This window comes from Diceros bicornis, chromosome 17 (assembly GCF_020826845.1).
Source record: "Diceros bicornis minor isolate mBicDic1 chromosome 17, mDicBic1.mat.cur, whole genome shotgun sequence".
Lineage (NCBI taxonomy): Eukaryota > Metazoa > Chordata > Mammalia > Perissodactyla > Rhinocerotidae > Diceros > Diceros bicornis.
The window spans coordinates 11,693,353-11,712,814 of record NC_080756.1 but is presented as its reverse complement, the minus strand read 5'-3'; the positions used below and the strand labels follow the sequence as shown (position 1 = coordinate 11,712,814).

The 19,462-nt window shown below is 63.4% G+C and overlaps 1 protein-coding gene across 1 annotated transcript in view; it reads left to right on the top strand.

Moving 5' to 3' along the window:
* Nucleotides 1-19,462, top strand: part of LRP1 (LDL receptor related protein 1) — an 80,770-nt gene that overhangs the window by 60,298 nt on the left and 1,010 nt on the right. Inside the window, 45 exon segments of the mRNA XM_058557863.1 lie at nucleotides 432-557; nucleotides 752-880; nucleotides 1,134-1,253; nucleotides 1,451-1,564; nucleotides 1,878-2,027; nucleotides 2,099-2,221; nucleotides 2,476-2,592; nucleotides 2,777-2,905; nucleotides 3,170-3,292; nucleotides 3,380-3,520; nucleotides 3,608-3,798; nucleotides 4,651-4,834; nucleotides 4,988-5,073; nucleotides 5,252-5,371; nucleotides 5,834-6,021; nucleotides 6,148-6,353; nucleotides 6,910-7,098; nucleotides 7,726-7,874; nucleotides 8,294-8,387; nucleotides 8,506-8,622; nucleotides 8,828-8,947; nucleotides 9,309-9,431; nucleotides 9,600-9,691; nucleotides 9,693-9,726; nucleotides 10,191-10,307; nucleotides 10,992-11,098; nucleotides 11,201-11,333; nucleotides 12,029-12,148; nucleotides 12,282-12,404; nucleotides 12,752-12,892; nucleotides 12,996-13,130; nucleotides 13,211-13,330; nucleotides 14,394-14,662; nucleotides 15,194-15,372; nucleotides 15,845-15,951; nucleotides 16,202-16,318; nucleotides 16,830-17,006; nucleotides 17,138-17,278; nucleotides 17,389-17,562; nucleotides 17,797-17,958; nucleotides 18,305-18,479; nucleotides 18,615-18,716; nucleotides 18,868-18,932; nucleotides 19,022-19,112; nucleotides 19,211-19,355. Coding sequence (XP_058413846.1) covers nucleotides 432-557; nucleotides 752-880; nucleotides 1,134-1,253; nucleotides 1,451-1,564; nucleotides 1,878-2,027; nucleotides 2,099-2,221; nucleotides 2,476-2,592; nucleotides 2,777-2,905; nucleotides 3,170-3,292; nucleotides 3,380-3,520; nucleotides 3,608-3,798; nucleotides 4,651-4,834; nucleotides 4,988-5,073; nucleotides 5,252-5,371; nucleotides 5,834-6,021; nucleotides 6,148-6,353; nucleotides 6,910-7,098; nucleotides 7,726-7,874; nucleotides 8,294-8,387; nucleotides 8,506-8,622; nucleotides 8,828-8,947; nucleotides 9,309-9,431; nucleotides 9,600-9,691; nucleotides 9,693-9,726; nucleotides 10,191-10,307; nucleotides 10,992-11,098; nucleotides 11,201-11,333; nucleotides 12,029-12,148; nucleotides 12,282-12,404; nucleotides 12,752-12,892; nucleotides 12,996-13,130; nucleotides 13,211-13,330; nucleotides 14,394-14,662; nucleotides 15,194-15,372; nucleotides 15,845-15,951; nucleotides 16,202-16,318; nucleotides 16,830-17,006; nucleotides 17,138-17,278; nucleotides 17,389-17,562; nucleotides 17,797-17,958; nucleotides 18,305-18,479; nucleotides 18,615-18,716; nucleotides 18,868-18,932; nucleotides 19,022-19,112; nucleotides 19,211-19,355 — 6,065 coding nt within the window.

Below are 19,462 nucleotides of genomic sequence, written 5' to 3'. Positions count from 1 at the left end.
GTGACACACACACATATCCCAGGCTCTGCCTACACGGCCCTCTCCACGCACGTGTACAGACACACTCCCACACTGGGCTTGGCTGAACCGAGTGTCCCCCACACAGATCCGCAGCTTTCCCAGGCTTCTCACACACTCCTCACACAAGCCCTGGGGCCCCCACCACTACACACGTGATCTCAAGGCTCCTTACACTTGAATCTCCCCAAAGCCCATAGCCCCTCTAAGAGCACATCCATCCTCGACCTCAGGCCCACCCCTAACACTCCCCACCTGGCCCTCCCAAGCAGCCTTCCCTGCCCCTCCAGCCATGAGCCACTGTCCACGGCTGGTGCAAGGAAGCTCAGAGAAGCTGTGTGAGTGGGTGTGGGCATTCGGGGTGTGCACAGTAGAGAACACTTTTAGCCCATTGTCCTCCATCCCTGCCTCAGGCGAACTCTCCCCTTGCCGCATCAACAATGGGGGCTGCCAGGACCTGTGTCTGCTCACTCACCAAGGCCACGTCAACTGCTCCTGCCGAGGGGGCCGCATCCTCCAAGAGGACTTCTCCTGCCGGGGTGAGAGAGGGAGTGAGGGAAGAGGGGCACTGGTGGGGGACCCTGGACTCAAACTGGGAACCATCTCCTCCCAGACGCTCCAACAGCCCAGCCCCCCAAAGCCTTTTACCAAAGAGAAACAGGATGACCTCAGTTCCTGGGGGAGAGGGGCCCCAGGGCCCTGGCTCATGAAGCCCCTCCGCCTCCCTCCACAGCGGTGAATTCCTCCTGCCGAGCGCAGGATGAGTTCGAGTGTGCCAACGGCGAGTGCATCAACTTCAGCCTGACGTGCGACGGTGTCTCCCACTGCAAGGACAAGTCTGACGAGAAGCCGTCCTACTGCAGTAAGGAGCCTCCTCCAGCCCCGGAGCCCCGGCCCTCCCCACCAGGCCCCTGGCCTCCAGAGTCGCCAGCCCCGGCCCGACCAGGGCCCGAGGAGTCTGGGAGCTCATGTAGGACAGACCCACCGTCAGCCCTGTGCCAGGCCCACAGCGGGGGCTGAGCAGTTAGTCAAGGGAACACATGCGTGGCGTCGCATCAGAGGCAGCCTGTCCCCTGTAGCTGCTGCTGACCCGCGGCCTGCTCCCCCACCCGCAGACTCGCGCCGCTGCAAAAAGACTTTCCGCCAGTGCAGCAATGGGCGCTGTGTGTCCAACCTGCTGTGGTGCAATGGGGCCGACGACTGCGGGGATGGCTCCGATGAGATCCCCTGCAATAGTGAGTGGGACCCCGTGCCCGGGCGTCGGACCCCCAACCTCTGCCCCGCCCCCACCCTCACTGAGCTTCGGTCCCCAGGCCCCAAGGAGTCGGGGTCAGGGCACTCTATGACAGGCCTGGGCAGGAGCTTCAGGCCAGGAGCTGGCCCCCATGGGGAGGTCTCTGGCCTGATGGCACTGGGGTGGGCGCTGTTCTAGAGACAGCCTGTGGGGCCGGCGAATTCCGCTGCCGGGACGGCACCTGCATCGGGAACTCCAGCCGCTGCAACCAGTTTGTGGACTGCGAGGACGCGTCGGACGAGATGAACTGCAGTGAGTGACGCCCCTGCCCTGCGCCTCCGTGGCTCCCTGCCATCTCGCTCCTGTCCCCTCTTGCCTGTCCAGCTGTCCTCTCTGCCTTCCCTCTGGCCCACATGGTGGCCTCAGTCCCGCTTCTGCTGCTCGCCTCCTGGCCCGGGCACCCTGGATTCAGGGTGCGACAGTGAGCTGAAGGGGGGAACAGCGCCCCACCCCAAGGACACCGTTCAATTCTCTAAAACACGCAAAGGCACCGAATGGGCCACCAGCCTCCCTGGGAGGGTGTTTGGAGGGGACTGGTGTCACTCCTCATCCCCACCCCCACCAGGCGCCACCGACTGCAGCAGCTACTTCCGCCTGGGGGTGAAGGGCGTGCGCTTCCAGCCCTGCGAGCGGACCTCCCTCTGCTACGCACCGAGCTGGGTGTGCGACGGCGCTAACGACTGCGGGGACTACAGCGACGAACGCGACTGCCCAGGTCCGGCCGGAGGCAGGTGTGTGGGGGTGGGCCTCTGAGGTGCAGTGCCCTCACGCCTCCCTTGCCCCCAGGTGTGAAGCGCCCCAGATGCCCCCTGAACTACTTCGCCTGCCCCAGTGGGCGCTGCATCCCCATGAGCTGGACGTGTGACAAGGAGGATGACTGTGAGCACGGCGAGGACGAGAGCCACTGTAGTGAGTGCCACACCCCCACCCAAGCAAGCCCAAGGGCCTCGCCATAGCCACTAGGGCCCCGTCCAGGCCCCACCTCTTAGTTCCCTCCCAGGAAATGCCCTCCGAGGGCCTACACCCCTTGCCCCCCCCCGCCCTGCTGATCCCCCACAGAGGGTGCTGTGGGTGTCTCTCCCGTCTGTCCTGTGGGATCTACCTGCCCAGCTGAGAGACCCGCCATCCCCTCCCCCTCTAACTGTGGCTTCCCACTGCCCCAGACAAGTTCTGCTCGGAGGCCCAGTTTGAGTGCCAAAACCATCGCTGCATCTCCAAGCAGTGGCTGTGTGACGGCAGCGATGACTGTGGGGACGGCTCGGACGAGGCAGCTCACTGCGGTGAGGGGTGCTGGGATCAGGTTGGGGAGGTGGCCCCGGGAGGGACAGACCCCCCCACACTCTGCCCATATGCACACATGCCTCCTGCAGGAGGGACAGCCCAGCAGTGGGGATGTCACCCCAGCCGCCCAGGCCTGCTCCACCTGCTCTTGAGTCTCTCAGTGGCTGCCTATTTCCCCCACAGAAGGCAAGACGTGCGGCCCCAACTCCTTCTCCTGCCCGGGCACCCACGTTTGCGTCCCTGAGCGCTGGCTCTGTGACGGTGACAAGGACTGTGCTGATGGTGCTGACGAGAGCATCGCGGCCGGCTGCTGTGAGTGGCAGGGGCCATGAGGAGTGGGCGGGCAGCAAGTGGCCACAGTGTCACTTTGCAGAAGGGGAAACTGAGGTCAAGGAGAGAAAGTGCTTCAGCAGGGGTCACCCAGGGGGCTAGTGGCAGAGCCCCACCTACAACCCAGGTGCCTGGATTCCCTGTCCAGCGCTCTGTCCTTCTCCCAGTCGGACCACAGGAAGGTCCAGGGTGACAGTCAGCGGCGGGTCAGGCGGGGGCTGATGGGCCATCTGCCTCTGCCTGCAGTGTATAACAGCACGTGTGACGACCGCGAGTTCATGTGCCAGAACCGCCAGTGCATCCCCAAGCACTTCGTGTGTGACCACGACCGGGACTGTGCCGACGGCTCCGATGAGTCCTCCGAGTGTGGTGAGCCTGGGGCCGCGGTGGGAGGCGGGGCCTGCCCTCACCATGCCCTGTGCCAGGCCGCCAGCCTCACCGCCCATCCCCCTCCAGAGTACCCGACCTGCGGCCCCAGTGAGTTCCGCTGCGCCAACGGGCGCTGTCTGAGCTCCCGCCAGTGGGAGTGCGACGGTGAAAACGACTGCCATGACCAGAGCGACGAGGCCCCCAAGAACCCGCACTGCACCAGCCCAGGTGGGCCGGACGGCAGCTCCCCTCCACCTCTCGCCCCGACCCCGACCCCGTGGGACCCCGCTGACCTGCCGCCTCCCCCCTCCCCAGAGCACAAGTGCAACGCCTCCTCGCAGTTCCTGTGCAGCAGTGGGCGCTGCGTGGCCGAGGCACTGCTCTGCAACGGCCAGGACGACTGCGGCGATGGCTCGGATGAGCGCGGCTGCCACATCAACGAGTGTCTCAGCCGCAAGCTCAGCGGCTGCAGCCAAGACTGTGAGGACCTCAAGATCGGCTTCAAGGTGTGCCCCACCCCAGGGTGGCCACTCCCACACCCCCAAGCCTGGCGAGCTCCTTTCTCCCCCCTCCTTCATTCGTTCATTCAACACCATCCCCAGCACCTACTGTGCCAGGCAGTGTTCTAAGCACTGGGATGCAGCAGTGAACAAAACAGAAGTCTCTGCGTGATTGGGTTCCGTGTCTATTTGGAAGGTAGAGCCAGCAGGCTTTGCTGGCAGATGAGCGAAGGAGGGGTGTGCAGATGTCAAGGAGGCGCCACATGTACAGGTCTGCAGTTCAGGGAGAGGCCAGACCGGAGAGCGAGATCTGGGAGTTATCACCATAGAGACAGCATTTAAATCCATGAGTCAGGATGAGATCCCCAAGGGAGTCCGTGTAGACGGAAAAGAGGGGCGGGCGGTCCAAGGTCTGAGCCTGGCGCTCAGCCACACTGAGGGCAGGGAGGGGAGGGGGGCTGGCAGAGAAGCCTGAGAAGGGGCAGCCGCGGGGAGAACGGTCAGGTGAAGAAAGCTGGAGCAGGAGCGTGATCGGCTCTGCCCAGTGATGCTGACGGCCGCACAGATGAGGCCTGAGCGTCGCCCTCTGGATGCAGACACGTGGCAGTTTCCAAGGACTCATTCTAGTGGTTTGGGTGGCGGTGAGAGCCAGGTTGCTGGCGTGGGTTGGCTCAGTACCTGTTTGCTGCCTGCCTCCCCCTGGCAAGGCTGGGCTTTCCCGTCACAGCCAGCCACCCAGGAGGAAACCAGAGCCCCAGAAGGGCTTCTGACCCCAGGTCTCCAGGGTGGGAGCCTGCAGCTCCCAGGGGGGCCCAGACCTCTGCGCTGTCCCCAGACCAAGGCTCCCTGTGTCTGCAGTGCCGCTGCCGCCCTGGCTTCCGCCTGAAGGACGACGGCCGAACGTGTGCGGACGTGGACGAGTGCAGCACCACCTTCCCCTGCAGCCAGCGCTGCATCAACACCCACGGCAGCTACAAGTGTCTGTGCGTGGAGGGCTACGCCCCCCGTGGCGGCGACCCCCACAGCTGCAAAGCTGTGACTGGTGAGCCGGGCACTTGGGGGGTATGAGGTGGCCTGGACAGCTGGGGGCTGTAGTGGGAGGGCTGGGACAGCAGAACTCAGGACAGGCTGAGACCGACCGAAGGCACTAGAATGTGATGCAGCCAGCGGCTGAGCCAGGATCGTCTGTCTCCAGATGAGGAGCCGTTTCTGATCTTCGCCAACCGGTACTACCTGCGCAAGCTCAACCTAGATGGCTCCAACTACACGCTGCTGAAGCAGGTACCAGACCCGGCCCTCCTCGCCCTCGCCCGCCTCCCCAGGCCCAGAGTCACTTTCCTTACCCAGGACAGCCCCCTCGTGCTCCCCACCTGGGCCCAGGGTTGTCACCCCCTACTGACCTCTGCAACCACCCCTGTCCTGACCCACAGCCATCCTTCTCCCCACTCCCCAAATCCAGGGACTGAACAACGCTGTCGCCTTGGACTTTGACTACCGAGAGCAGATGATCTACTGGACGGACGTGACGACCCAGGGCAGCATGATCCGGAGAATGCACCTTAACGGGAGCAACGTGCAGGTACAGCCCGCCTCAGTGGGCAAACTGGGCTGGAGGCCAGAGGTCCAGCCCCAGGGCCCAGCCCCAGGCTCTCTCTGTCTCTCTGGTTCAAGGCCATCTCCCCTTCTGCCCACCCACCCACTGAATTACTGCCTTCACCCCTTCCCCGCTGAGTCACTGCTGACTCGAGCCCAGAGCTCGAGCTCTAGGCGAGCCCTCTTCATCTCCCTGATGAGCACTAAGTCCCCCTTATGTCTGACCTCCCGTAAGCCTATGCTCCCAGGCACGGTGGGGTTTGGGGTCTGGTCTCTCTCTTCCAGAGTCCTAGAGCCTTGGCTGACACCAGGCCCGGGCTGGGCACTTTCTATCCGTTGTCCTCCCAGCCAAGCTCGCCACTTTACACAGGGGGAAGCTGAGCTCAGAGAGGCTGAGGGTCCTGCCCCAGGTCACCCAGGGCTCTTTCTCCCCTGCCCCTGCCCACAGGTACTGCACCGGACAGGCCTCAGCAACCCTGATGGGCTGGCTGTGGACTGGGTGGGCGGCAACCTGTACTGGTGTGACAAAGGCCGGGACACCATCGAAGTGTCCAAGCTCAACGGGGCTTATCGGACGGTGCTGGTCAGCTCTGGCCTCCGTGAGCCCAGGGCTCTGGTGGTGGATGTGCAGAACGGGTACGTGGGCTGGGAGGGCTGGAAGAGCCCCTGAAAGCGGGTGGTGTGCTCAGGCCTCCAGGCCCAGCCTCCCTTGTGGGACCAGTCCCTGGATCCCTCGGGACTCACTGCCCACCCACCTGCCAGGTACCTGTACTGGACAGACTGGGGTGACCACTCACTGATCGGCCGCATCGGCATGGATGGGTCCGGCCGCAGCGTCATCGTGGACACCAAGATCACGTGGCCCAACGGCCTGACCCTGGACTACGTCACGGAGCGCATCTACTGGGCCGATGCCCGTGAGGACTACATCGAGTTTGCCAGCCTGGACGGCTCCAATCGTCACGTTGGTTAGTGCGCCAGTGAGGCTGCCCGGGCACAGCAGACCTGCTGGGCATGGGAGTCTGAAGCTACAGGGGATCAGGCCTTTGGGGCAAGAGCGGGCATAAAAGCCAGAGGGCATGGTCTGAGGACACCACCCAGCAGGAATGTGGGGGTTCAGAGCTCCCCAGGGCACACCCCGTGGACTGGCCCCAGCACGAGGCCACCATCAGCTCCCTCGGGAGGGAGAGACAGAGGCCCCTTCCCATGCACAGTTCCGGAGGACTGGGCTCCAAGGAAGGTGGGATTGCAGGCTTGGGGTTGGGGTACTTCAGCTCCCCCGCACTTCCTGATGGGAAACCATATACTATTGTGGAGCAGGAACCTGCAGTCCAGCAGCCTGCATCTGAGCTCCGGCTCTGCCGCTCATTAGCTGTGCGACCTGGGGAAGCCACCTAACCACCGGACATGGGGCTGGCGCCCACCTCACAGGCCTGTTGTGGAGTTAAGGAGGTCCAGTAGGGAAGGCGCCCAGTATGTCCATGGCGCTGACCGCTTCCGGGCCTGTCCCCTCCCCGTCTGCAGTGCTGAGCCAGGACATCCCGCACATCTTCGCACTGACCCTGTTTGAGGACTACGTCTACTGGACCGACTGGGAGACAAAGTCCATCAACCGAGCCCACAAGACCACGGGCACCAACAAGACGCTCCTCATCAGCACCCTGCACCGGCCCATGGACCTGCACGTCTTCCACGCCCTGCGCCAGCCGGACGGTGAGCAGCCAAGGGGTGGGAGCAGGTGAAGGGTGAGCCAGGCACGGGGACCCCAGGGTGGGATGGGGCCCCGGCAGGGTTGGGACCCCCACAGTGTCAGCAGGGGTTCCTGCCCACCCTTTCCCCAGCCTTGACTGGGCAGTGCTTGCCAGACCCTGGGAGATTCGGGAGGCTGGAGACAGGCTAGGGTCTGGCTCTCAGGTGGGCAGCCTGGGTCCAGCCCTGGAATCTTGGAGCAGCAAGGCCCTGAGGCCCGTCAGGCAGGGCGGGTCTGGGTGCAGACCACCGAGGTGGGACACCAGAGGCAGGCAGGCCATAGCCGAGGGAGGGACAGGTGAGGCAGTGTGCAGGCTTCAGGCCAAGCCTGATCCTTGGACCTCGAGAGAGGCCTTTCCTGTCTCTGGCTCCAGCTCCCTCCTGAGAGGGAGGATCCACCTCCCTCTGCCGGGGTGGTCTGGATCCACCCCGCCTCTGCCCAGGATGGAGTGGGCTCAGCAGCCCTTGAAAGACCAGAGAAGTGCTACCAGCACATGCTGCCTTCTCTCCACCAGAAGCCAGTGGCCAGGGGAGCAGTGGTCCATACGCTGGGGCCAGCCAGCTGCCCTTTGACCCCTTTTTCTCTGGCAGTGCCCAATCACCCCTGCAAGATCAACAATGGCGGCTGCAGCAACCTGTGCCTACTGTCCCCCGGGGGCGGCCACAAATGTGCCTGTCCCACCAACTTCTACCTGGGCGGTGACGGGCGCACCTGTGTGTCCAACTGCACGGCGAGCCAGGTGGGGCCCTTCCCCTCGACCCCATTCGCCAATGCCTCGTTTCCCTCCCCCACACCAGTACCCCACTCCTTGGCCCCCACACCTGCTCTGATGTCCTCACGCATCTGGTTTTCCCATGCTAACACCCCCACATCTCTTGCCTACCTCTTGTCTCCCCACAGCAATACTTTTACACCTGTCACCTCACACAAACACCCCCACACCCTGACCCTGACCCCCCCCTCACCCACACCCCCAACCCTGACCTCTACACTTTCCCCAACACGGATAGCCCTCGCCTGGCCTTCCTGCACTCGCCATATCCCAACGCTCCACCCAGCTCAACCTCCCCCCAAAATACCCTGACCCAGCCCCTCGAAAGAAAACCTCCTGAGCTCCCCAGACCCCCACCAACCCCTCTTGCCCCGCCTGCCCTTCAGTTTGTGTGCAAGAACGACAAGTGCATCCCCTTCTGGTGGAAGTGTGACACGGAGGACGACTGCGGGGACCACTCGGACGAGCCCCCCGACTGTCGTGAGTGCCCAGGGCGGGGCGGCGAGAGGGTCCCCAGTCGGGGCAGCCTGACGCCCAAGGCCCTGAGTGGCCGCGCCCACCCCCGGCCCTTGTGACACTGAGCCTCCCCTCCCGGCAGCCGAGTTCAAGTGCCGCCCGGGACAGTTCCAGTGCTCGACAGGCATCTGCACGAACCCTGCCTTCATCTGTGACGGCGACAACGACTGCCAGGACAACAGTGACGAGGCCAACTGTGGTAAAGTGCTGCCCTCCCTCCCCGGGATTTGGGGGTTTTGTACTGCACTCCAAGGCCCAGGAAGCCCAGCCCGCAGCAGCCTCCGCTCCAGGCTGGACTCCTGCTGCTCCAGGCCCTGAACCTGCAGGGGCTGGGGCGCCCCCCCCCCCCCGTCCCTGAGCCCTCAATCCGCCATTGCTCACCCCCCGCTCCTCCCACCCCACAGACATCCACGTCTGCCTGCCCAGTCAGTTCAAGTGCACCAACACCAACCGCTGTATTCCTGGCATCTTCCGCTGCAACGGGCAGGACAACTGCGGGGACGGGGAGGACGAGAGGGACTGCCGTGAGTGCCCGGAGCCACGGCCGGGACGGGCGGGCGGGGGAGACATGGCACAGACTCGCCGTTCACATTGAGATCTACCCCGCTTCATCCAGGGGCCCTGCTGCTCTCAAGTAGTGTCATCAGATGGGCAAAAGAAATGATGTGGGTGGGCCTAGGTTTGCTCAGAAAATCATCATGCTCGGTGTAGACAGGTGCAGATCCAGAAAACCAAAAGCACCAGAGTTGGAGATAAACTGTCCCTTCCTCCCAAGAGTTGCTGGCAGGACCAGGCCCTGGGCTTGGAAGAGGGAGAAGCTGGTGGTCTGAATGGTGGTGGGAGGCAGGATGGCAGGTTTTCATTCTCTCCCCCTCCCCCCCGCAGCCGAGGTAACCTGTGCCCCCAACCAGTTCCAGTGTTCCATCACCAAGCGCTGCATCCCCCGTGTCTGGGTCTGTGACCGGGACAACGACTGTGTGGACGGCAGCGACGAGCCCGCCAACTGCAGTGAGTTGCCTGGCGCCCGCCTCCCGCAGAGAGCCCACCCTTCCCCCCCAGTGCCCGCTACTCCCACCGCCCCACACGCCACCCCACGGTGGCCGCTCCCACCCACTCCCCCACCCTCACAGCACATTCCTGAAAGGAGCCTCCCCTCACCATCGGGCCCCCTTGCAGCCCAGATGACCTGCGGTGTGGACGAGTTCCGCTGCAAGGACTCGGGCCGCTGCATCCCGGCACGCTGGAAGTGTGACGGAGAGGACGACTGCGGGGGACGGCTCCGACGAGCCCAAGGAGGAGTGCGGTGAGCAGGGGGCCGAGCCCCACCCCGCTGGGGCAGGCATCCTGCCTGGGTAGGGTGGGGTGGCTCCCACGGGTTGGGGAGGGCTGGGCTGCCTGCTGATTGGGTCTGCATGGCCTGGCACTGGGCTTCCTGTGCCCACCACCTCCTGCCTAATTCCCCTGTCCCTGCCCCACAAGACATCCTCAGCACATACCTGTGTTAAATCTCCTCTGCCCACCCTATGGGATCTATTAATCCCTTCCCCCAAGCAGCTTCCCAACTTGTGTCCCTCCTGCCCCATATCCTCCGTGTGGACCCCACATCTCAGAACACTGTCTGGGCTTGCCATTGCTGACCTTTCTCAGGCTGGAATGCCCACTCTCCCATTCCTGGCCATCCCGACCACGCCTGTCTGAGATCCTGATGTCTGCCCCCTACTCCGTCCCTGACTGCCCGCCTTCTGCCCCCTCTCTTCTCCTCCCCAGACGAGCGCACCTGTGAGCCCTACCAGTTCCGCTGCAAGAACAACCGCTGTGTGCCTGGCCGCTGGCAGTGTGACTACGACAACGACTGTGGGGACAACTCCGACGAGGAGAGCTGCAGTATGTCCCCACCCCTCCCCACCCAGCCCACAGCTGCCCTCCCCAGGAGACCTCTGGATCCACCCTCTCAGCAGCCCTGCCCCTACCGCCACCAGGCTGCACAAGGGCCGGTGGCCACCCCCCGGGGCTGGGGGTCAGGAGCCCCTCCCTCCTCACCCCCGCTCCATGTTGTGTTTTTGAGTTTGTGCCATTTCACCTCATCTCATGTTTCTCTCCATTTTCACACTGTCCTCTCGGGGGTGCAGAGGTAGGTGTCTCGGACGTGCCCGTGCTCCCACCACACCCCTGCCGCTGCCCCCGAGCCCACCCGTCCCCGTGCTGTGCTCAGCCCATTGTCCTTGACTGGCCTCCCCCTAAACCCTGGTGCTTGTCTTAGTGGTATGCCCCCTCCCCCTCCCCACACATAGTCCGTCCTGAGGGCAGGGCCAGGGACCCATGCCCTCTCACGTGTGTCAGCCCCAGAGGGGTGAGTGTAAGCACCCTCTGTGCCTCGATGGTCCCATGAGGACAGCCAGTTGGCTTGCCCAGGATTGGTTGAGCATCTTGGTCATTATGCCAGTCAGCTGTGGCCTTCAGGGACACAGGGATGGGGGGTATCACTCTGCCCAGGGCTGGAAATGCCCTCGAGGGATGAGTCCCTATGCCCACCCTCCTGGGGCCTGTCTCTCCCCTGTCCTTCCTCAGCCCCTCGGCCCTGCTCTGAGAGTGAGTTCTCCTGTGCCAACGGCCGCTGCATCGCTGGGCGCTGGAAATGCGATGGGGATCATGACTGTGCTGATGGCTCAGATGAGGTAGGCAGGGAGACCAGAAGAGGGAGGGATGGCCTCAGAAGAGTCAGGGCAGGGCCACAGGGGTGCCCAGATCTGACCGGGATGCTGCTCCTGTGCCCACAGAAAGACTGCACCCCCCGCTGTGATATGGACCAGTTCCAGTGCAAGAGTGGCCACTGCATCCCCCTGCGCTGGCGCTGTGATGCAGATGCTGACTGCATGGACGGCAGTGACGAGGAGGCCTGTGGCACTGGCGGTGAGCCCTTCCTTGGCCCCCAGCCCTCCCACCCGCCCCCCACAACAGCCCTTAGTCAAGGAGCCAGTCAGGCTGAAATCTAGCAGAAACTGGTGGGCTGTGTCCATCCAGGCACCACCCCACAAGTTCTGCAAGACAGTCACTGCCCCAAGAAACAAAGTCCTGCTCCCTTTCCTTTCCTGGGGCAGTGAGGCAGCAGTGGCCCCCGTGGACCTGCCTGGGCTCCGCAGCCCCCCGGGGAGTGTGAAGCCCAGTGAGAGAAGGTCGGGGCTTGGTGCAGAGACCCCAGCAGTGAGGGCAGACATCCTGGCTGTGCCCTGGTGGGCTGAGGACAGGGACTGGACCCCAGGTCTCCTGACTCCCAGCCCAGTGCTGCTCCTCTGTATCTGCCATTGAACTACAGCAGGCCCTAGTGCCCTGCCACAACCACCAGAGAACAGGGCCCTCTGGACCCCTCTGGACACTCCTCCCCAAAAAGGTCTCTTCGTCTCCCTTAAATACCAGAGGAGGGAGTTCTGCCCCGCTGCCCAGCTGGTAGAAAATTAGGAGACCCGGGTTCAATCTGGCTGCACCACTGCCTGCCTGGTGACCCCTCTGGGCCTCCACCTGTGGAGGGAGGGGTCTGGGCAAGACCCTGCCCCCAGCAGCCTGGAGCTCAGGGCTCATGCTTTGCTTTTGCTCCCCCTGGCGCCCAGTGCGGACCTGCCCCCTGGACGAGTTCCAGTGCAATAACACCCTGTGTAAGCCGCTGGCATGGAAGTGCGACGGCGAGGACGACTGCGGGGACAACTCAGACGAGAACCCGGAGGAGTGCGGTAAGGCTCGAGGGTGGGGCGACTCTCAGGGGGGGACGGGGCGGTGGGGGCAGGGGCGGGGCTCTCATGCTCCCCACGGGCGCGTGGCCCGCCCGCCGAGGCTGATTCCGGCTGTCTCCTCCCACGGCCGCAGCCCAGTTCGTGTGCCCTCCGAACCGGCCCTTCCGTTGCAAGAATGACCGCGTCTGCCTGTGGATCGGGCGCCAATGCGACGGCACCGACAACTGCGGGGATGGGACTGATGAGGAGGACTGCGGTGAGCAGGGGCCAGTGAGAGGGCGCCTGGGGGGCCTAGAGTTGCGTGCTGCACAGGGGGAGGGGTGGGCCAGGTGGGAGCTGTGTCTAGGGAGTGTCCTCGCCCGTTGCTGGGAGCCTGGGGGCCCCTCCTTGGGAGAGAGAAACCCCTGGGGAAGGCACCGAGGCTTCCTGGCCCCCTTGGTCTTGAGATGGAGACTGGGAATCTGAGTGTTTAACTCACTTCCCCTGAAGCTTGATAAAGAGCCAGGCTTGGGACCCACCTGTAGCCGTGGCTGACTGGGGGTTCCTGTGGGAGGAGGGCCAGGGTGGTGAATACCCAGGACCTGAAGCCCCCACCCTCCCCAGAGCCCCCCACGGCCCAGACCCCCCACTGCAAAGACAAGAAGGAGTTTCTGTGCCGGAACCAGCGCTGCCTCTCCTCCTCACTGCGCTGCAACATGTTCGATGACTGCGGGGACGGCTCTGACGAGGAGGACTGCAGCATCGGTACGACGAGCGTGCGGGGCGGCGGGGCCGCTGGGAAGGGGCCGAGAACCGAAGCCCAGGCCTGGGGTGGCTCAGGGAGGAGGACACACTCTGTTCCCTACAGACCCCAAGCTGACCAGCTGCGCCACCAACGCCAGCATCTGTGGGGATGAGGCGCGCTGCGTGCGCACCGAGAAGGCCGCCTACTGCGCCTGCCGCGCTGGCTTCCACACTGTGCCAGGCCAACCCGGTTGCCAGGGTAGGAAGGCGGGGCCCCGAGGGGGTGGGCAGAATCCCCAGCCGCAGGACTCCCCCTGACCCCCCCCATGTCACCCCCAGACATCAACGAGTGCCTACGCTTCGGCACCTGCTCGCAGCTCTGCAACAACACCAAAGGCGGCCACCTGTGCAGCTGCGCGCGCAACTTCATGAAGACGCACAACACGTGCAAGGCTGAAGGTACGGGAGCCGGGAGAGGACAGAAAGAGCGGGCGGGGCTGTGCAACGCCAGGGTATAAAACAGGGGCGACCGGGAATGGGCTGTTTTCCCGCAGACCCCCTTGCCAAGCACGGAACTCCAGACCCACAGGTGCAGCTTTTTGCGCACAGTGCTGGCTGTGTGCAGAGGGCCAGGTCCCGGGGCTGAGGAAGTGTGGGCTGGGGGCAGCACACACGCCACACACGCCTCCTCACCCAGCACTCCGAGGAGGAGAGCGCAGAGATACGCGTTGCACACGTACAGTCAAGGGCATCCCACCCACGTATTCCCATGATGCTTCTTTCTTCAGCTTTATTGAGGTATAATTGACAAAATTGTCAGATATTTAATGTGTACAAGGTGGTGATTTGATACACATACCCCACGGAGAAGGATTCCCTCCATCAAGTTAATTGACACTTTCATCACCTCACATATTTCTTTTTTTTTTTCTGGTGAGAACATGTAAGTTCTACTCCCGCATATGCTTTGACACACACTTGCACCTTCCACTTGCCTGTGTACTGACACCCACACACACCCATGCACACACGAGGGTGTGTGTATAGACACAACCCCACCAAACACAGCCAGGTGCACTCACTCACATGCCCGTGCATACTACACCCCTCCACACTTGTGCTCATCCGCCCCCACATGCATATGCACAGAGCAGGTGGTATGTAGCAGAGATCGTGGCGATGCCAGCCAGAGGCCATGAGGAGGCAGAAGTCCCTGAGGCTGGAGGAGCAGGGACAGCTCTCGGGAGTAGCAGGTCACACTAGATCAGCTCAGGGAGAAGAGGAAGGAGGTTCCCAGGGCTGAGACTGGAGCCCTTAAGCCCAGCACTGGGGCAGGTGAGCAGAGGTTCCTGGCTGAGGCAAATGGTTTTATCAGAGAAGACATTGTTAGTGTGCAAGGGGCTGGGGTGGGGAGGCGAGCACATCCCAGGCACGTTCCTCCCAACACCAGGCCCAACAGCCCCCAGCCCTGGCCTCCTGCCCCTGCCTCCCCCCACTGACATCTGGCCTCTTGCCCCTCCAGGCTCTGAGTATCAGGTCCTGTACATCGCTGATGACAATGAGATCCGCAGCCTGTTCCCCAGTCACCCCCATTCGGCTTACGAGCAGGCCTTCCAGGGTGACGAGAGTGTCCGCATCGATGCCATGGATGTCCACGTCAAGGCTGGCCGCGTCTACTGGACCAACTGGCACACGGGCACCATCTCCTACCGCAGCCTGCCACCTGCCGCGCCTCCCACCACTTCTAATCGCCACCGGCGACAGATTGACCGGGGCGTCACCCACCTCAATGTGAGCACCAGGCCTGGGGTGGGATCCATGCAGGGGCATGGGCTGGGTGGGAAGATTCCAAAGAGCCGAGTTTGAAAAGGACAGTGGGAGGAGGCGAAGGTGAGACTGGAGGGCGAGGGCAGTGAGGCCCGGAAGACAGGCAGACGGAGCAGGGGGAATTATCAGTGGTTGGCCCTGCCATGTTGTACCCGAGGCACAGGGCACAATGGGCACACTGGCCTTCGCCATCAGAGCCTCATTCACTTCCTGATTGTCACTGCCACCACTGTGTCAATCTCGGCCAACCTAGCTAACCTCTTTGGGCTCACTTTGTTCCTCAATAAAGCAGGGTAATAATAGCTAATCCAGGGAAACCTGTGAAGGCCCTACGTATGGCCCATGAGAAAAGTGTCAGTTGACTCTTCAAAGCCAGGAGACTGGCTCTCAGTCTGGGATGACTTTTTAGCAGGGACAGGCTGGTGGGGGGGCGGGGCTGGTAATGGGCAGGAAGACAACAGGTGGTAGCCCTGAAACTGTGACGCCCTCACTCAGATTTCAGGGCTCAAGATGCCAAGGGGCATCGCCATCGACTGGGTGGCCGGGAACGTGTACTGGACCGACTCTGGCCGCGATGTGATTGAGGTGGCGCAGATGAAGGGCGAGAACCGGAAGACACTCATCTCGGGCATGATTGACGAGCCCCACGCTATTGTGGTGGACCCGCTGCGGGGGTGGGCAGGGGTCCTGGGGGAGGCATCCGGTGAGGGCAGGGGCCCAGCATCCCCAGGCGTGTTCTTCCCCTCCCAGACCAGCCTGGGGCAGGAGTCCTCCTCGGGCCCTTGGGCCTTCCGAGCTGCCCCCAGCCCTGGCCCTCCCAGGCCTCCCAGCTGGCCTGCTTGGGTAGGGGCCTGACCACCACCTGGCTAGCTGTTACGGGCAGCCAAGTTCTGGGCTTCTTCCCTGCTCCAGGAGCAGCTCTGCCCAGCTGGATGACTCCTGTCAGCACATTGTGGTTCTAGAGTAAAAGCTCCTTAACCTGGCCAGGAGCCAACTCCCCCAGTCCTCTCGGGAGGAGCACACACAACACTCTCCTCCCAACACCCAGCAGTCCCTGTGCCCAGGCCAGAATCTGGTGGCCCACTTTGGTCAGCCTCCCTTGGCAGCCTCAGGTCCTACCCACACTCACCGCTTCTCCCTCCCCAGCACCATGTACTGGTCAGACTGGGGGAACCACCCCAAGATTGAAACAGCAGCCATGGATGGGACCCTGCGCGAGACATTGGTACAGGACAACATCCAGTGGCCCACAGGTCCGTGGCGGCAGGGGGCAGGGGCTGTGGGAGGGGTGGGCTCACTGAGGTCACATGAAAGCTGGGAAGGGAAGCGGCTGGGAGGGGAGGGGATGGGGCGGATAGGCTATGGAGGCTTTTCCCAGAAGAGGTGATTGGGAGTGGTCAGGGGAACAGGCTGGAGCTGTCCCAAACACAGAGACAGTTCTGCTGTCTCCTCAGCCTGGGATGGGAGAGGCTGGGCCCTCACCGTGCTCTCTGCCCCCTCCAGGCCTGGCCGTGGATTATCACAACGAACGGCTCTACTGGGCGGATGCCAAGCTCTCAGTCATCGGCAGCATCCGGCTCAATGGCACGGACCCCATCGTGGCTGCTGACAGCAAACGAGGTCCGAGTCTCAGAGCAGCCTCGGCCAGCCCTGACCTCGGGCCTCCCGTCCTCCCCACTGAGCCCAAGGCCTCACCCAGCACCTACTGTCCTCCTCGGCGTGACCCCCAATAATCCTGCAGTGCCTTCCATGCCTCTCCCAACTGGACTCCCCCTGCACCAGCCCTGCAGGCCCGAGGCCCACCCTGACCCTCTGGCCCATTGTCCATTCGTTCGTTCTACCAATGGGTATTGAGCTGCACAGAGGCAACATAGGTGGCAGTAGGAACTTAGCAAATGTGGGGAGAGGGAGCAGAAGTGGATCCTGACCCCGGAAGTCTAGGGCTGATGGGACCTTTAGCCAGTGGTGGCCACAGGAGGAGGAACAGGTTGGGGGTAGTTTGGTTTGGGACCTGTTGAGTTTGAAGTGTCTGGGAGCTATGGGGACCGGTGTCCTGGAGAATGCAGCCCGGGCCTGAGTCTCCTCCTCCTCCTCCCCCCCCCCCTTCCTCCTCCTCCTCCTCCTCCTCCAGGCCTAAGTCACCCCTTCAGCATCGATGTCTTCGAGGATTACATCTATGGCGTCACCTACATCAATAATCGTGTCTTCAAGATCCATAAGTTTGGACACAGCCCGTTGATCAACCTGACCGGGGGCCTGAGCCACGCCTCCGACGTGGTCCTGTACCACCAGCACAAGCAGCCTGAAGGTGGGCAGAGAGGGAGAGCCCAGGCTGGGGCAGGGGAGGCCTGGGGCACTGTCTCCAAGCTGTGGCCTCAGGCCTGGTGGGCAGGGCAGGGTTCTGGGTCCCCAGGGCTCAGCATCCTCCCATGTCTGCAGTGACCAACCCCTGTGACCGCAAGAAGTGCGAGTGGCTCTGCCTGCTGAGCCCCAGTGGGCCTGTCTGCACCTGTCCCAATGGGAAGCGGCTGGACAATGGCACCTGCGTGGCCGTGCCCTCGCCAACGCCCCCACCAGATGGTACACTCACACCCCTCCCTAAGTCCCCACCCCAGGCCCCAGAACCCTCATCTCTGTGGCCCCTGAAACCCCCTTGTCCCCTGGCTCTGCCCTGACGGTCCCTCCTGCAGCTCCGCGGCCCGGCACCTGTAACCTGCAGTGCTTCAACGGGGGCAGCTGCTTCCTCAACGCGCGGAGGCAGCCCAAGTGCCGCTGCCAGCCCCGCTACACAGGCGACAAGTGCGAGCTGGACCAGTGTTGGGAGCACTGTCGCAACGGGGGCACCTGCGCCGCCTCCCCCTCTGGTATGGCCTACAGCTCTCCCACCAGGACTGCTCCTGGCCCCTGACCCAGCCTCCCCGACCTGCGTCGGGGCAAATCCCCAGCCCCCGCCCTCCCACGTCACCTCTGCCTCCCCTCATGCCTCCCGTCCCCACCCCAGGGTCCTGGCCCTCTGCTGTCCGCCTGTCCCATTGCTCTGCAGTAGGGCTGGGGACTTCAGTGGGCCACCATCCCACTCACACGTCCTCTCCCGCCAGGCATGCCCACGTGCCGGTGCCCCACGGGCTTCACGGGCCCCAAATGCACCCAGCAGGTGTGTGCGGGCCACTGTGCCAACAACAGCACCTGCACTGTCAACCAGGGCAACCAGCCCCAGTGCCGATGCCTTCCTGGCTTCCTGGGTGACCGCTGCCAGTACCGTGAGTGAGCCAAGCCTGGGCCCGGGGGCAGGGGATGATGGCAGCGGTGGTCACAGGGGCAAGCTGTAGGCAAGGAGGCCATTCACAGCTCAGCCAGGCCCAGTCTGCTGGTGCTCCCCGTGCTGGTGTCGCCACACTTTCCCCGAGGTAGTGAGCCCTCTGGCATCAGGATTATTCAAGCAAAAGCAGTGCCCTGTCAGGATGCTCGGGGATGTCCTCATAGCCTGGAGCCTGTGACGTGGGGCCCGCAGGGGGCTCAGGAGGAGGTGGGAGTCACCCAAAAGACCTGGGGGGTCCCCTCAGGTGTCCAGCTCCCCCCACACCTCCTCTCCCCCCCAAACCACAGGGCAGTGCTCTGGCTACTGTGAGAACTTTGGCACGTGCCAGATGGCTGCCGACGGCTCCCGGCAGTGCCGCTGCACCGCCTACTTTGAGGGGCCAAGGTGCGAGGTGAACAAGTGCAGCCGCTGCCTGGACGGGGCCTGCGTGGTCAACAAGCAGAGTGGGGACGTCACCTGCAAGTGAGTGGGGCGCTGCCCAGCCTGCCCGCCCTGTCCCGGTCTCGTGCCCCAGCCCGCCCCTCCCAGCCCTGCCGCCCCCTAGCACTTCTGACGCCCCTCGACCAGCCCTGCCCAGCCTCTCCCTCTTTCCTGCAGCTGCTCTGATGGCCGGGTGGCCCCCAGCTGCCTGACCTGTGCTGGCCACTGCAGCAATGGCGGCTCCTGCACCATGAACAGCAAAATGATGCCCGAGTGCCAGTGAGTTGGGCCTGAGCCTCACCGAGGCCTAGATCATCTCCCCTTCCCCAGATCTGAGGGGTCCTTCAGGGTCCCCAGGCCCCTCCCAGTTTCCCTAGCAGCTGTGGCTGTGGAGCTCACGCCTGCTCAGCTCTGCCCTTCCTGTCTGCAGGTGCCCACCCCACATGGCAGGACCTCGGTGCGAGGAGCAAGTGGGCAGCCCACAGCAGCCTGGACGTAAGTGGCAGGGGGTGGGGGGCCTGGAACCAGGGGACTTTGCGCCTCCTGGGCCTTTCTGACTGAGTTTCCAACCTCCTCCGCTCTAGATATGGCCTCCATCCTAATCCCTCTGCTGTTGCTGCTGCTGATGCTTCTAGTAGCTGGAGCAGTATTCTGGTACAAGCGGCGAGTCCGAGGGTGAGTTATGGGGAGTCTAGAAAATTCTGGCCATTATTTTACTGCCCTAGGCTTACCCAACAGAATCCTTGCCCTGTCATACTCTTGCCTCTCCCCAGGGCCAAGGGCTTCCAGCACCAGCGGATGACCAATGGGGCCATGAACGTGGAGATTGGGAACCCCACGTATAAGATGTACGAAGGCGGGGAGCCTGATGATGTAGGGGGCCTACTGGATGCTGACTTTGCCTTGGACCCTGACAAGGTGGGCTGGGAGGAGAGAGGAGGAGGCTGTGGGTGAGGTGACTAGGGGCGTTGGGTTGGATGATGGAACGGAGGTGAGCGGTGGCGTACCCGGGCCACAGAGCCCAG